At 42.0% G+C, this 17770-nt stretch overlaps 1 protein-coding gene across 1 annotated transcript in view; it reads left to right on the top strand.

The window, feature by feature from the left end:
* The window catches only part of LOC143276000 (phosphatidylserine lipase ABHD16A-like), a 41482-nt gene extending 32389 nt beyond the window's left edge, over positions 1–9093 (top strand). The window contains exon 20 of the mRNA XM_076580366.1: positions 1666–9093. Coding sequence (XP_076436481.1) covers positions 1666–1755 — 90 coding nt within the window. The 3' untranslated portion in view covers positions 1756–9093. The remainder of the gene's footprint in view (positions 1–1665) is intronic.
* Positions 9094–17770: the final 8677 nt, after the last annotated feature.

Raw genomic sequence — 17770 nt, forward strand, 5'->3', positions numbered from 1 at the left:
ATTGACTGGTGTTCAGACCACCGTCCAAGGTCTAGTTGAAGGGGAGAAAATTCTGTGTGAGGTTCGATCACGTACCTTCATGTTCTTTTGCATCATTGGTGGACGTGCTAGCACCATGCCACCACTCCACACATTAGTATATTAGATGAGCATGTGCATGCTGAGTGCATTGCACACACAGAAAAGTGCACTGCACACGCAAAGTTCAGATGTGTTCATGCACATGTGCTTTTAAATCCAGTCTGAAGACCCACCTTTTCCCTCCTGAATAATTCTCAACAGCTCATCCCTTTACAGTATGAACTGTAATGACTATTAGTGAGTGGGTGAGTTTTGATAGTTTCAGGAATTGTTAATTGTGTTTTTGATTGTGTACTATTTACGATTGTGTGCTATGACTTTTGTGTGTGTGCTTGTGTGTATTGTGGGGGGCGGGAATAATTTTTGATATGTTTGGTATTTTGTGGTCATTTTCTTCCTTTTCAATATTTATTGTTGTATTTGTAAACGCCTAGGGCATATTTCTAGATTAGGCGTAAATGCTCATAATAATGATAATAATAAAAATGTGTGTGTGTGTGCGTGCACAGATGAAAAAGAGAAAAGACTTTCCTTGACAGGAGCCCTGAAGTGATGCTGATTCCACTGAACATAGTATCATGCTGTTTTGTTTCCACCTTGTTCTGAGGGCCTTCCAGTGCGTTTTGCTGCCCAGGTCATGACAGATGTCTCTCAACAGTCGTAATTTTGGGGCGTTGGTGGTGTAAAATTATTCCTGTGGGTATGCTTAACTCTTTCACTGGCAAAACACTCTCCAGCGCCAAATATTTTTAGACTCAGTGCTCTCAGACTCAGTCAAATCAACACTATGGACTCGTTCGCATCAAACTCGTTCTGGCAGCTAAGGTTTGTCCTTGTTCTTTTGGGCGGGAACGTTGGCTGCAGCTGTCGCACTTTCATACGATGTGATAAATGATCCTTTTGACGTGACTCCTTTATGTCGGTTAACATCGCCTGTGGTGGTGAAAGAGTTAATCCTCTGTTGAAAAATTGATGGAGTGGTCAGCGTGCGAGGCGACTGCACTTGTGCCCGATTTTCTTTTTTCCAGTTTTTTGTTGTTGTTGTTTGTTTGTTTGTTTTTTTTCTGTTGTTTATCCCAGGTTCTGCAGAATCAATGTTCACAGCTTTTCAGCCCTGTGTGCTCAGCTTCAGTTTCAGTTTCTTAAGGAGGCATCTCTGTGTTCGGACAAACCCATACGCACTGCACCACATCTGCTAAGCCGATGCCTGCCGAGCAGCACGACCAAACGCGCCTAGGCTTTGAGTGCATGCATGTGATATATTTGTGTACACATCAGTGTGGATTTCTTGTACAGAATTTAGCCAGGGGACAACACCCGTTACCATGGGTTCTTCTTCAGTGCGCTAAGTGCGTGCTGCGCACAGGACCTTGGTTTATCGTCTTATCCGAATGACTAGACGCTCAGTTTGATTTTCCAGTGAAATTTGTGAGAAAGGGTGAGACCAGGGATTTGAACCCAGATCCGTATGGACTCTGTATTGGCAGATGAGCATCTTAACCATTCTGCCGCGTTCCTCAAAGATGAATAAAGAAATATATTCCATTGTAAGAAGACTCATTGTCAGCTTTGTGTGTGTTTCAGGCTTACAGGTACATGGAGGACTATGATTCCACACACTGCACTCCACTGCCCGCTGCGTACTTGTCTGCCCCCTGGTCACCAGTGGGCTGATCTGCTCTGTTCTCGTGTCATCTGTTGACTGGAGTGTTCCATTTTCAGTAATGGGTGTGATACCTTCAAGTGTATGTCAAGTTTCTTAGAGTTGCTTGGGTGTGTTCCATTGTTGCACAGCGTATGTTGTTTGTGTTGTTTCTGTGTGTATTTTGTTTATAGATTTGTTGTGTTGTTATCGGTAACAACAGACGCTTGTGTGTATATTTATGTATGTATGTGCGATTGATGCATAGCTGGAATTGATAGGAAATTGTATTGAAGTTTGTTTTATCTGTGTAGAGGAATTGGGTATCGAATTCATGCACTGTGTGTGTGTGTGTGTATGTATGTGTGTGTGTGTTTTAAAAAAGTAGGACAGCACCAATGTATGTTTGTGAGTGAGAGAAAAAGAATGTGCGTGGTGATCTCTATCTCTGTCTGCATTTGCATACTCACGTGTGGCTTCTTCACTGTCTTTGCTCAGTTGATTGTATTGTAGAGGTGTGTGTGTGGAAGTGTTTTTATTGAGAGTGCAAAACACTGTGCGCGTGTGAGAGAGAGAGATGTGCTAGGGGTGTGTGTGTGTGTGTGAGAGAGAGAGAGATGTGGCTTGTATATGAGAGAGATATTTGTGTGTTCGTGTGTGTGTGTGTGTATGCCTGCACGCGCACACAGCAAAATGAAAAGGAATGGAAAGATGTTGGACTCTTGTGTCGCTCCATTGAGTTCCTGAATGTGAGGTGATTTTTTTTTTTTTTTTTTTTTTTAATACCGAATGAGAGGAAGATGCACAACAAACCTCTCCCTCATTTCTTTTTTAATTACATGTTTTTAATATATATGTGTACTGGTGGTGGTGGTTTTCCTTCATTTTAGAAGCTGTGGGTTACAGTCCATTCCATTTTTATGTTTGTCAGCTTTTCATTTTAACAGAAAACTTTGTCAGGTGATTGTTTTTTTCATGTGAGTGATCTGTGAATGTATTGCCTTGTATGGTAGAGTGTGTGTGTGTGTGTGTCACATGTATGTGTGAGTGTGTGTGTATCACATGTATGTGTGTGTGAGTGTGTGTGTATTACATGTATGTGTGTGTGTTTATTGCATGTATGTGTGTGTGTGAACAAGCAGAGTATGTTCTTGCTGGCTGTCTTCCAGTCATGGGTGTTCATGAAGAAACTTAAGCCCAGGAATTTGTTTTTCTGAGGCTCAGAGGTGCCAGCTGTTACGATTTTGCCATATTTTGTTACACTTGATCGCAGTTTGTTCAGATACTATGCCAGCATCAAAATTGTTCCAACAAGTTCATTTTTGACTACATGGCATGGTCACATGCTTTCCTGTCGTAACATTACCCAGATGCTGTAGACCTGTCGATCACATGGCCAGGGCAGTCACTACTAACCTTGGTCTCACATGATGTTGCTCAGCTGATGGCATGCGTGTTTACATAAAAACAGCATTGAGTGCACCAGTCAGCTTAATCGTTTGCTTAGAACAAGAGAGAACGTGGCTGAACCAAGTTGCGTCTCAGTCAAACAGCGTCCGTGCCCGGTGGATTAAGCTAAAGAGTGCAAGGAAGGAACAAGCGGCTCAAAACCAAGAAAGTCCGCCGTTTATTCCGGTTGTGAGAAACAAGATGAACAAAGAGCAGGGAAGCGACACAGTGCCACAGATGTGTCAGCTGTACAGAAGCAGCGGCGGGAACAGAAGTTTCGCCATTTTCTGTGGCTCGGAGTCTGAGTGTTCCTACCTCATTCACAATGTTCCAACCAAATTTCCAGACTGTTTGTACCAACACTTGACTGGGGGTTGGCATCTCTGGAGGCTGGGGATATTGATGACGCTGATTTTGTGGGTCGCCATAGTCCAGGGAAGGAAAATGTATGGCAAAGTTCCTTTGTTGATGGTCCTTGTGATCCTTCTGCTGTGGTCTGTGTTAGCAGTATCTGTTCTTCTCATGCAACAACACCACCACCAAAAATGTTCTGTGTCTTTGCCAGCAGTTTCATCTTTTTTTTTCTTTTTTGACTCACTTGTGTAAACAAAGTGAGTCTATGTTTTAACCCGGTGTTCGGTTGTCTGTGTGTGTGTGCCTGTGTGTCCGTGGTAAACATTAACATTGACATTTTCTCTGCAAATACTTTGTCAGTTGACACCAAATTTGGCATAAAAATAGGAAAAATTCAGTTCTTTCCAGTCATCTTGTTTAAAACAATATTGCACCTCTGGGATGGGCACAAAAAAATAAATAATGAAGCCTAATTATATGCAAACTGCATTTACTGTTATATTTTTTGTATTCTCTAAACTTGGCACTTTGATCTGTCATTCTGACCCAACAACAAGAGCAGTCATTATTTTCATTTTTTGTTCAAACAGGAACTTCTTTTGCTAAGCATGGAAGTTTTATTTATTTTGTAAACGTTTTGGTGCAGATAGTAAAAAAGGGAAATTACTCTGTAATTAATGCTAGGGGGACTTAATTTGCTTTAAACTGATCTTTCTCATCTTAAACATTACATTTTAAAATTATACTCGATACATAAAAAGCTAGGATTTTTTTTTAAAGTGTATCACAAGTGAGTCTTGAAGGCCTTGCCTCTCTTGTTTTTCTTAATTTGCATTTTGTGTATTGTTGTTGTCTTATACTCAGTTGTCACTGCCCTGTTCTTCTTTGTCAGTGAGTCTAAGCACAGGTCATCTGACACTTTCAGTTCAGCTGAGTTTAACCCGTTCAGCTCTGAGGAATTTACAACCTCAGCAGGCTTCCACGCCCTACTTATGGGGGAAAGAAGAAGCGGATATCATTTTTGGGTTCTGGCCCATGAAGTGCTAACAGAAATTCAGCAGAAATTGAAATCTTTGCAATAAATGGTCAGTTTCAAGACTTTTGTGAGTCTGTAATGTTGTGCTGTTGTTGTTGGGTGGTTTTGCAGTGTTTTTTTTTTTTTCAGCAGTTGATTTTTCTTCTCTTTTTTTAATTATCAAAATTCTGGGGTAAAAAAAAAAAAAAAAAAAGAAGAAAAAGTATGTTGTGATTAAAATCCGATGGGAAAATGTTATCGGTGGATAGCAAAACTTGTGTGTCAAGAATGATGGTGGAGACAAGAAAGACCACTGACTGCATTGTTGGTGCAAAACCGAGCGATGGACTCCTGTGCATAATTGTGGGTCAGACACATTTTACCTATTTTCCGACTATCGGCAGAAGAAAGAGTTATTTTTTTCAAGAACAGATTGGTAATGTTTCTCACATGAGAGTGATACTTATTAACGAACACTGTTGTTGTTGTAAATTGAAGAGTAGGACTGATGTTGAGAGGGAAAGTTTGACAACAGAAGTCAAGGGAGAACTGTTGAAGGGGGAAAAAAAACAAACCAAAAAAAAACATGCTCACACTGCTTGAAGAAATCTGATAGAAATCTCAGTTGTCTCAAGCTCTTCATAATGGCTCTGTCTGGGTACTGTTTGCAACATAGGTATATATGGATTCTGAAAAAAAAAAAACAAAAAAAAACCCCAAACACCCAATGTTGTCCTCACGATTTACTGAAATGTTAGAGTTGGGTATGTTGTTTTTGTATTCTTTTGAAGCTTCAGAAGTGTAAACAACAAGTGTAAGAATGTAGTTAGGAACCCAGTTTTTGTGAGTTTTAGAGGAATACCGAAAAACTATAAAAACCTTTTCTTTTTTTTTTTTTTTTCAGTTCACAGTCTCTTGACAATACATAGAAATTGCTGTCTGTCCATTAACTCATGTGTACCCAGTGAACTGGTTTGAATGTTCATTGTGGTTTTGAGGGAACACGTCCTGAGCATATCTCTTTTTTTTTCTTTTTTTTTTTTTTTTTTTTTTTTGGTCAACTTTTTTTTCAAATTGACATTTTCTGGTAGGTACAAGTGGAAACATGCATGGAGATAACGAACGAGGAAAACTAGAGATCAGTAGTATAGGATTCTGAGTGTGTTAATGGCTGGTTGGAAAATTCCGTTCAGAAGGGGTAAAAAAAAAAAGTATAATGGTTATGTTTTGATGGGCTTTAAGTTTTTTTTTGTTTTGGTTTTTTCTTCCCCAAACAGACCATTGACACGCAAATGAAGTAGGTACGGTGTGGTATGGCTGCTGTCGTCACACCTTATTCTGTTTGTTGTGTGAAGGGGGTGGTGATATGTAGCACATTGTAGCAATGTTGGCTGGTGTGTGTGTGTGTGTGTTATGTGAAGGGGATGATGATGTGTTGTAGGTGATTGTAGTGTCGGCTGGTTGTGTGTATGTGTGTGTATTTGTATTTGTATTTCTTTTTATCACAACAGATTTCTCTGTGTGAAATTCGGGCTGCTCTCCCCAGGGAGAGCGCGTCGCTACACTACAGCGCCACCCATTTTTTTGTATTTTTTCCAGCATGCAGTTTTATTGGTTTTTCCTATCGCAGTGGATTTTTCTACAGAATTTTGCCTGGAACAACCCTTTTGTTGCTGTGGGTTCTTTTACGTGCGCTAAGTGCATGCTGCACACGGGACCTCAGTTTATCGTCTCATCCGAATGACTAGCATCCAGACCACCACTCAAGGTCTAGTGGAGGGGGAGAAAATATCGGCGGCTGAGCCGTGATTCGAACCAGCGCGCTCAGATTCTCTCGCTTCCTAGGCGGACGCGTTACCTCTAGACCATCACTCCACATGTGTGTGTGTTTTGTGAAGGGGGTGATCTGTAGTGGGTTGTTTTAGTGATGCCTTGTGTGTGTGTGTGTGTGTTCATGCTTTCTGGCTCTTGCCAGCAGTATTAGATGTGTGTGTTGATGGGGCAGGCCACAGAGGCGGTACCATGGTGTTCGGCTGTAATTCCGTCACGAGTAAAAGCATACTGAAGCACGTTGCTTTTGTCATCTGTGAAGCTTGTTCCGTTGTTTGTAATGCCTGTTGGTTTGCCATGTGTAAAGCATGCTGTTCTGTCATGTGTAAAGCTGGTTCTGTTATGTGTAAAGCATGTCCTTCCGTTGTGTCCGAAACATGCAGTTCTGTCATGTGTAAAGCTGGTTCCGTTATGTGTAAACCATGTCCTTCCGTTGTGTCCGAAACATGCAGTTCTGTCAAGTGTAATGCATACGGTTCTGTCTTGTGTAATGCGTACAGTTCTGTCGTGTGCAATGCATACGGTTCTGTCGTGTGTAAGTTGTCGTGTGTAATGCATACGGTTCTGTCATGTGTAATGCGTGCAGTTCTGTTGTGTGTAATAATGTGTATGGTTCTGTTGTGTGTAATGCGTACGGTTCTGCCATGTGTAATGCATACAGCTCTGTCTGTGTGCAATGCATACAATTCTGCCATGTGTAATGCATACAGTTCTGTCATGTGTAACGCATATGGTTCTGTCATATGGTTCTGTCATGTGTAACGCATACAGTTCTGTCATGTGCAATGCATAGAATTCTGCCATGTGTAAAGCATCTGGTTATGTTGTGTATGAAGTGTACGTTTCTGTCATGTGTAAAGTAAGCGTATGGTTCGTTCAGTCGTTCTGTCCTTTGTAACGCACATGGTTCTGACATGGTGTAAAAGCATAATGTGTAATGCAAGTTGGACAGTCACGTGTAAAAACGTACCGTTGCATCCTGTGTCAAGCGATGAGTTTGGTGATTGGTGTTGTGACAGTGTGTCAGTTTCTTGACGTTTTGCTCCTCGGTCACGTGATGAATCACACCAGGTGTTGCTCTGACTGACCCAGAAAGATCTCTTTTGACGTTGATGATGTTGAATACCGCCTGTTGTCATTACTGCTGTTGTTGTTGTTGTTGCTGTTGTTGATTTTCCCTTGACTGTTAAAGAGTTCTCACATCATTGGTGTCAGAATGAAATATTTGTTACGTTTGTGTGTGTGTGTGTGTTAAAGTGGTATCACTCATTTGAGACCAGTTCCACTTCATAATAGCCTCTTTCTACATTTATCCTGATAAAATTCATCTTTCCGTTTAGTAACAAGAGGCCATGTACCTATGGTGAAAGGAAAATCAGTAAAATGAAGACACCACCCACACCCACACACATACAAAAGAAAAAGACAACAACCAAAAAAAACAGCAACACACATACACATGTGATAGTCAACTCACTGTGGTACGCAGACAGAGTGAGGGATGGGTCTTTTGGGACGCATTTCTAATCGTGCATCATGTTTGAATCGAACAGGAGCGAGATGCGTTCAAAGACCGAACCCTAAGCATGACAAGCGTGTCGTTTGAATTCTGTCACCGGTGTTTATTTCCCAGTATTTCCGTTTCCCTCTGACTGGTTTTAAGAACTGAAGGGTAGTCGGCCCTGAAATCACCCCTTTGCGGTCGGCAGGGCCATGAGCAATAGGATTTGAATTGATTTGGTACTTTCCAGGGTTCCCCCCTAGTCCCCCTGCTCCCCCCAGCCCTGCCCCCCATAGGAATGCTGAGGATCTTTCAGTATAAAAATTATAGCATCTCCACCTGAAAATTTTGTGCTGGACATTTCCTCTTTTCTGTTTCTGCTGTCTTTATTTCTGCCTTTTTTTCTTTCTTCGCTGTCATCTGCTTTTTCTGCCTTTCCAGTCCCTTCCCCATTCTGTTTTCTCGAGCAAGCCTTGACACATTTTTTTTCTCTTTTCTGCAGTCTCTGATGTACTATCTGTGTGCTGTTTTGTTCGGGCGATAAGTTAGTGAAATTGTAAACACTGGGGTGGGCACTAGCTGTCCATACTGCAGTGTTGTTACCATAAATGTCCTTTTTTATGTTTTTTTTTTTTGTTCGTTTGCTTTGTAGTATTTTGTTTTTCTTTTCTATGATTCTTTTTTTTCTTTTTCTTTTTTATTCAATCTTGGGATGATGAATTAAGTGGAAGGCTGATGTCCTCAGCATAGCCTAGTCTTATTTACCATAAGGAGCTTAATGTTTAGGATAATGTGTTATGAACTGTGTTTTGTGGGTTTGTCTTGGTGATTTTTTTTTTTTTTTTTTTTTTTTAGACGTGACAATTTTGTGTTGATGCGGTTGAGCCTTTAGATGTTTGTATGGTTTGACAGTCCTGATATGGCCGTGTGCGGTCAGCTGGACTGTTGGCAACAATAAACAATAAACTTTCCGGGGTATGTTTTAACTAGGGGGTACACATGGTCTCGTTGTCAGCTAACTGTGTGTGTGTATAGATTGATAGGACCAACAATGTGAATGGCAGGCACCACGAAAGGCTTGAATGAGACTGAAGAAAGGACTCACTGTTTGTTCTTTGTCAGCTGTAGTAGTGATGTGGTATGGTGTTTCTTGAAAGCTGTATAAACAAAGCCATTGCTGACTTTGTTTTGTCAAGTCTTAAGGGAGAAAAAAAAAACAAACCCACCACCAAAGATTGTGTTGTTTGTGGGATCATGTTTTATTGTACTTTGTGAAATCATTTATAATGGAATACGAATTTTAAACCTTGTTAAAAGTATTTGCCATGATTTATGATTTATTATATCAAACATCTCAGGCTGTTTTTTTTTGTTTTTGTTTGTTTTTTGTTGTTGTTGTTGTTTTTTTACTCCCTCCTTCTTTGCTTTGTAATTGAATAATAATATATGTAACACTTCCTTGTCACAGTAAAATGTTTTTGGTTAAAAATAAAAATGGATATGGCCTACAGTTCAAAGTAAGGGAAAATAAAGAAGAAAAGAAAAAAAAAAATTCTTGTTGTGATTTTCTTCTTTGGCACATCAGATCAGACTGACATTTTCGAAAAAGTGAAATATTCGGTTCTGTTCACACTTAACAATCCTGACAAAATTTTGACTGTTTTCACGCACGCACGCACACACACACACACACACACACACACAAACCATATCATCCAAAGTAAGAGGTTTGTTGAAAGCAGTTTTCAGTGTGGGAAGGCCATTCCACAACACATTCTTCCTAGAGATGCAGTATCAAAAGATGACACAAGACCAGTTTTGTGACGGAAGCTCACACAATTTTGGTAGTATTTTCGTCACACTAAAATTCAGGCTGCTCTCCCCAGGGAGAGCTTCTCCTCCTCTTCTTTGCGTTCGACAGCTGTGCAGTCAGGGTCGAAGTCCGAGGGATGCCACAAACTCGGACGTCCGGTGAAGATCGGCTGCCGTCCCCCAGAGCTTGGTGTTGAGGTCAGCACCCCCAGGCCAGGACTGCTGCCGCATCTTCTCATACAGGGGGCAGTCTTGGAGAATATGGGATGGGGTCTGGTCAGCCTGGCCGCAATCACATAGGGATGTGGCTGCCACTCCAGTCCTCTTCAGGTGTGCTCGGAGGCCGCAGTCTCCTGTGCGAAGGCCAGGGAGAGCGTGTCACTACACTGCGGGCGCCACCCATTTAGGTTTTGTTTTTGTGTTTTTTTTGCCTGCAGTTTTATTTGTTTTCCTATCCAAGTGGACTTTTCTGCAGAATTTTGCCAGGGATATCCCTTTTGTTGCCATGGGTTCTTTTACTTGCGCTAAGTGCATGCAGCACACGGGACCTCGGGTCATCATCTCATATGTATGACTTTCAATGTCAATTATTGCATCCTCAGCTTTGTGAGAATGTTGAATATGATCTTCATGACATTGCCATGTGAAATGTTTAAAAGAATAGCATTAAGGCACCAAGGAAATTTGTTTTCCATTTTTTTGTTTTAAAGTATTACCTACAGTTCCCAAAACAATGATCCAACATCTGAAAAGCGAAACGTGTGCTTGTGGCCTAGTGGCACCACGCCTGACTAGGAAGTGAGTGTCCGTGGGTTCGAGCCTCATATACTAATTACGATTTTTACCCCACCCACCCGACTTTTTGTAACCTGGGGATGATAAATTAAGCGGAATGGCTGGCGTTCTCAGCACAGCCTAGTCTTATTTGCAATAAGGAGCTCAATGGTTGGGATACTGTGTCATGAACTGTTTTGTGGGTTTGTCCTCGTGTTTTGTTTCGCTTTTTTTTTTTCTTTTTTTTTCTTCTTCAAATAGATGTGACGGTTTTGTGTTGACGGGGTTGACCATTGTATGGTTTGACAGTCCTGATATGGGCCCTGTGTGGTCGGCTGGACTATAAACAACAAGAACCCAGAACCCAAGAAAAAAATTGCATTGCAACTAAAGGGTTGTCCTTGCCAAAATTCTGTAGAAAAATCCACTCTGAGAGTTAAAACAAATACACTTGGAGTTAGGAAAAAAAAAAGAAGAAGAAAATAATAAATGGGTGGGATTGTACTGTGGTGATGCTGTCCTTGGTGAGTTCAACCCAGATTTCACTTGGAGAACTCTGCTGTGACCAAAAACATATTTGTATATCATTGTATCACAACAGATTTCTCTGTGTGAAATTCGGGCTGCTCTCCCCAGGGAGAGCGCGTCGCTATACAACAGCGCCACCCGTTTTTTTTTTTTTTTTTTGTATTTTTTCCTGCGTGCAGTTTTATTTGTTTTTCCTATCGAAGTGGATTTTTTCTACAGAATTTTGCCAGGAACAACCCTTTTGTTGCCGTGGGTTCTTTTACGTGCGCTAAGTGCATGCTGCACACGGGACCTCGGTTTATCGTCTCACCCGAGTGACTAGCGTCCAGACCACCCCTCAAGGTCTAGTGGATGGGGAGAAAATATGGGCGGCTGAGCCGTGATTCGAACCAGCGCGCTCAGATTCTCTCGCTTCCTAGGCGGACGCGTTGCCTCCAGGCCATCACTCCACATAATGCAATATTAAACACCACAACACTGATACAATGCAATGCAATACAACGCAATGCTACACAATACAATGATAATGATAATAATAATAATAATAAAACATTTGATACACCCAATAATGATACCAAAGCCCTGGGCGTTCACAATAGAATTTTGTTTTTAATGCATTGGCGCGTGCATACTAAAAAACACACAAATACACCCAACACGCACAAATCCTCTCGTTCCATCTCCATCCCACAAACCCACACCCACTCCACACAAAATGTGGACACACACACGCGCGCGCGCACACTAGTACAACAATCGTTCAAGGCATATGAACATGTGTACGTTTAAAATAGTAATGGTAAAAAACAACAACAAACAAACAATAGAAGCAAAAATAATTAACTTGATTAAAACGTAAGTGAAGACAAGGAGTTATTTACTGGTTTGAATGGCTGGAAATAAGTGAGTTTTCAGAGATGTTTTGAAAGAAGGGCAAGAAACAGCAGGACGGACAGGAAACAGGGGTGAGTTCCATGCGGAGGAAGCCTGGAAAGAGAAAGTACATTTTCCATGTGATCTGGTTCTGTAGGAGGGAATTTTTAACTCTCTCCATACGAACGGCGAAAGAGACGACGTTAACAGCGTTTCAGCCCAATTACCATCATCAAAATATTGCAAGCGGAAGGCTCTTATACTGAAGAGGTGAATGTTGACAAAGAATACCACAATTCTGACGACGGAAGCTAAAGGTTGGGTCATTGAGACACCCACTGGACATCCGATGGGTCTGTGTAGAGGAGAAGAGAGGACTGGCCGTCCTGAGTGAGTTAAGAGACTGTCATCACCAGAACAATACAGTACAATAGAATAGAGTTATGACAGAGACACATCATATCAAAAATGATAAAAACTACAGAAAGAGAACGGTTCTGTAAGATTTTTTCTTTCTTTCGGCTTGGGAAAGTGAAACTGGTTCGAAAAAAAAGTTTTCTTAAACTTACTTCTTCTTCTTCTGCGTTAACTCGTATGCACACGAGTGGGCCCCTACGTGTATGACCGTTTTTTACCCTGCCATGTAGGCAGCCATACTCCGTTTTCGGGGGTGTGCATGCTGGGTATGTTCTTGTTTCCATAACCCACCGAACGCTGACATGGATTACAGGATCTTTAACGTGCGTATTTTGATCTTCTGCTTGCATATACACACGAAGGGGGTTCAGGCACTAGCAGGTCTGTACATATGTTGACCTGGGAGATCGTAAAAATCTCCACCCTTTACCCACCAGGCGCCGTCACCGTGATTCGAACCCGGGACCCTCAGATTGACAGTCCAACGATTTAACCACTCGGCTATTGCGCCCGTCTTCTTAAACTTACTAATTTCACTTTTTCTTCCTTGTAGACACGATACTGCCTTTTTTTTTCACAGTGCTGAAATCATTATTTATTTGTTCAGTTAGTGAGTTATTGACTATGACACCACAGACATGTGAAGGTACTGACAAATCGTGTGGAGATCAGTGTCAATCATGACATACTGATTGTCATCAACTAATCAGAGTGTCTATGCTTCTGTCCGTGTGTGTGTGTGTGTGTGTGTGTGTGTGTGTGTGTTGTGCCACAACAATAGACGTGAACACTTTCAACACTTGTCATCTTCCTGTATTGTTATTATTATGATACTTGAATTTATGATAATAAAAAAAAAAAAAAAATCATCCTTCATTTCTGGTGTTCGAAAACCTGCTGTTTTAAATGTGTGTAGTTTCTCTCTCGTTTTATACTTTTATACTCTCTCTCTCTCTCTCTTTCTCTCTCTCTCTCTCTCTCTGCCTCTGAATGTCTGTCTGTCTCTGTCTCTCCCCCTCTGTCTCTCTCCCTCTCTCTTTCTGTTTCCCTTTCTCTAATAATTGTCCGCATAGTACACTGGTGATGCAGTGTTTGTCAGTGTGGGTATTGGCATACCAGTTAGGATTCCTGTATAAACAGCCCCCTGCCACACACTAATTAATGTACACTGAACTTCATCTCTTCAAAAAAGGTAGTAGTAATAATAATAATAATAATAAAATAATAATAAATAAATAAATAAGACAACAATGATGATAAATAAGCAAATAAATGTAAAACATGAAGACACACATTCACACATATTTATTTATTTATTTATTTATGTAAGCTTATCTATTATTTATTCACCTTTTTTTTTCTTCTTTTTTTTTCTCTCAAGGCCTGACTAAGCGCGTTGGGTTACGCTGCTGGTCAGGCATCTGCTTGGCAGATGTGGTGTAGCTTATATGGATTTGTCCGAACGCAGTGACGCCTCCTTGAGCTACTGAAACTGAAACTGAAACTCATCTCTTCATTGTGAAAGTCATTCGAGATGTGGGCCATAGTTTTGCAATGCGCGTGCCAGACGCGCGCGCGCGCACACGCACGCACACACACACACACACACACACACACACACACACACACACAACCTGAAAAGGAAAGTTATTAAAGCACAATTTTTTCATCCGAATGACTGGACGCACAGTTCAGTTGATTTTCCAGTCAAACTTCTGATAAAGGGTGAGAGCGGGATTCGAACCCAGACCGACGGGCGCAATAGCCGAGTGGTTAAAGCGTTGGACTGTCAATCTGAGGGTCCCGGATTCGAACCACGGTGACGGCGCCTGGTGGGTAAAGGGTGGAGATTTTACGATCTCCCAGGTCAACATATGTGCAGACCTGCTAGTGCCTGAACCCCCTTTTGTGTGTATATGCAAACAGAAGATCAAATACGCACGTTAAAGATCCTGTAATCCATGTCAGAGTTCGGTGGGTTATGGAAACAAGAACATACCCAGCATGCACATCCCCGAAAACGGAGTATGGCTGCCTACATGGCGGGGTAAAAACGGTCATACACGTAAAAGCCTACCCGTGTGCATACGAGTGAACGTGGGAGTTGCAGCCCACGAACGCAGAAGAAGAGGAGGAGAAGAAGAAGAACACAGATCCTCACGGACTATCTGTATTGGTAGATGAGCGTCTTAACCATTCTGCTGCCTTTTTCTGGGCAATATCGGTTATACACACACAACCCAAACAGCAAAGCGAAAACGTTGTTGTTGTGGATCTCGCTTCAGCGTCTTAACCATTCTGCTGCCTTTTTCCGGGCAATATCGGTTATACACACGAGACCCAAACAGCAAAGCGAAAACGTTATTGTTGTGGATCTCGTTCGCATATTCGTGTAATGGGAGACAATACAGAAGAATTTTTTTAAGAATAATATTTATGTCCCTTTGACTGCGACTATTCGGGGTGTGTGTGTGTGTGTGTGTGTGTGTGTGTGTGTGTGTGTGCGTGCGTGTGCGCGCGTGATGTGATCGTTGTGAACCAATCATTTTGGTCAATATCAATTCACATATGACACATTTCGTAACTGTTCTGTTATGCTGGAGTGATGGCCTAGAGGAAACGCGTCTGCTTATTAAGCGAGAGAATCTGACCACGCTGGTCCGAATCATTTTCTCCCTCTGCACTAGACCTTGAGTGGTCGGTCTGGACGCTAGTCATTCGAATGAGACGATAAACCGAGGTCCCGTGTGCAGCATGCACTTAGCGCACGTAAAAAACAAAAACAAAAAAAAATAAAAATAAAAATAAAAAACCACGGCAACAAAAGGGTTGTTCCTGGCAAAATTATGCAGAAAAATCCACTTCAATAGGAAAAACAAATAAAACTGCACGCAGGAAGAAAAAAAAAAAAAAAGGGGGGGGGGGGGGGGGGGGGGGGGGGGGGGGGCGTGGCGCTGTAGTACCTGGGGAGAGCAGCCCGAATTTCACACAGTGAAATCTGTTGTGATAAATAGATATACAAATAAATAAATAAAACAAATAAATGCTGCCTTGATAATAAAGAAACAATCTCCACTGCCTGGGCAAGACACTCTCCACTACAATCAAATTCTGGCCCAGACTGTCGGGGACAGCAGTAACTGTGCTGCCCTTCTCTGCTGTGCTGATGGCCATTGTCGGACACGACTTACTATCATACATAGATACATACATACACACACATAAATAAATACATATACTGTATTGTATTGTGATGGAGTCTCCCGTCGGACCGACGGATGATTGGGCAGGCAGGCTTATCTGTCGGTGTGTGTCCTCATATGGGAGAAGAGGCCGATTCTGGATGCGCAGCACTTCCCACAGGTGTTGCAAGGGAAAACGTCTCCAGAAGTTGAGCCCTGCTTCCTTCGCTCACGCTTCTCCTTAATGGCCAGCGTTCTCTTGTTTTCAAACGTCTTTATGCTACTGGAGCACAGCATCCTCCACCGAAAGCGGTCAAGGGCATCAGTTTCAAAGGAAGCGATGTCTATGTCACAGGCTTTGAGGTTTGTCTTCAAGGTGTCCTTGAAACGCTTGCAGGGTCTTCCAGGTTCGAGATGGCCTTCCTTCAGCTGGCCATACAAGAGCATCTTCGGGATCCTGCTGTCTGTCATTAGGACAACATGTCCCGTCCAGCGTAGCTGGCACTGGATCAGCAGGCTTTCGATGCTGGGCATTATATTGTATTGTATTTAACTGCACTGCACTGAACTGCACCGTACTGTATTGCCCTGCACTGTATTTAACCATGCTGTGTTCTCTTGCACGCTTTTCATCTATCTGTGATTTTTTTTTTTTCTCACCACGCACTTTTTCCCCAGGATGTCATACATCTTGTTGCCAAAGGTTCTTTCACGTACGCTGAGACAAAAGTGTGTGTTGCATAAAAAAATAAATAGATAAAAAAAAAAAAAAGTTCTTCATCATCACAACAACAACAACAACAAAATGAAGAAGAAGAAGGAGAAATTTCTTCTCTCAATGCATGCGCCTCCCAGTTTCTGTCCGCGACAATAACCACTGATTTTGCCTAGGGGGCTGGTTTTATCTTAAAAGTCTATTAATAATCGTTAACAGCAACAACTTTCGCAACAACAACAATAGAGTAAACCAAAACAAACAAACAAACAAAACAGTCGTTTAGGACACTTCCATTTTAGTGATACGCACGTGCAAATATCGTTTTTACTGTTCAACCGCTGTCTATTACAGAAAAGGCTTAATAACTCTCTCCATACGAACGGCGAAAGAGACGACGTTAACAGCGTTTCACCCCAATTATCATCATCAAAATATTGCAAGCGGAAGGCTCTTATATTGAAGAGGTGAATATTGACAAAGAATACCACAATTCTGACGACGGAAGCTAAAGGTTGGGTTATTCAGACACCCACTAGACATCCGAGGGGTCTGTGTAGAGGAGAAGAGAGGACTAGCCGTACTGAGTGAGGTAACGCTCGGCTTTTATTAGAGACTGACCTGATCTTACAGTTGGGTGTGAGAACTGTGTGATGAATGGCTTCTCCTTTGCCAGGGGAATTCTTTTACAGCTTTGTCTTTGTGAAGGGCTGTACGACTCTCAAACAAGGAGGCTATGACTCTCACACTGTAACGCAAGATTGCACTGGCTCTTAGTGCTGCAGCTTTGGGAACGAGTTGGCCTTTGCGGACCATCCCAACGCCGACTGTTCTATATTCGTCTTGGCCCAGAGAGTGCGGGTGCAACTTGTATTGGGCAAGACACTCTCCACTATGATCAAAGTCCAGCCCAGATAGTCCATGCAAAAAATTATCAGTCAGACATGTCAATCCTGCTACTGTCAATTGCGGCGCATCAGTTCCGTCCGGAAATATCTGTCCACTGACGCAACATCGAGACTTGTCGTTTCTCTCATTCTCTCTCGCCTTGACTACTGTAACTCCCTATTGTCTAGTTTGATTGCTTCATCCATTCAGTCCCTTCAGTGCATACAAAACTCTGCTGTCTGACTCGTCCTCAGAAAGAAAAGATGAGCACATCACTCCTCTTTTGCAACATCTCCACTGGCTACCTGTCTCACACAGAATAAAGTACAAGATTAGCACTCTATGTTATAAATGTATTTACAAATCTGCCCCTTTCTATCTCTGTGGCTGCCTTCACCTCTACACTCCATCTCGCTCTCTACGATCGGCTTCGGATCCATTCTGTTTACGCATACCCAGATTCAAACACTCGACTGTTGGCCGCCATTCTCTCTCTGTCTCTGGACCTTGCAATTGGAATGAACTTCCTCTTTCTCTTCGTCAGGTCTCCGCACTCAGCTCTTTCAAGTCTTGTCTTAAAACCCACCTCTTCCCAAAATAGCCTCCCTTCCCTGCCTCTTCCTTGTCTTCAGTTGTTTTTTGTTGTTTTTGTGTGTGTGTGTGTGTGTGTTTTGTTTTGTTTTTTTTGTTTTTTTTTCTCCAGTTTTAG

This window comes from Babylonia areolata, chromosome 31, assembly GCF_041734735.1.
Source record: "Babylonia areolata isolate BAREFJ2019XMU chromosome 31, ASM4173473v1, whole genome shotgun sequence".
Taxonomy (NCBI): domain Eukaryota; kingdom Metazoa; phylum Mollusca; class Gastropoda; order Neogastropoda; family Buccinidae; genus Babylonia; species Babylonia areolata.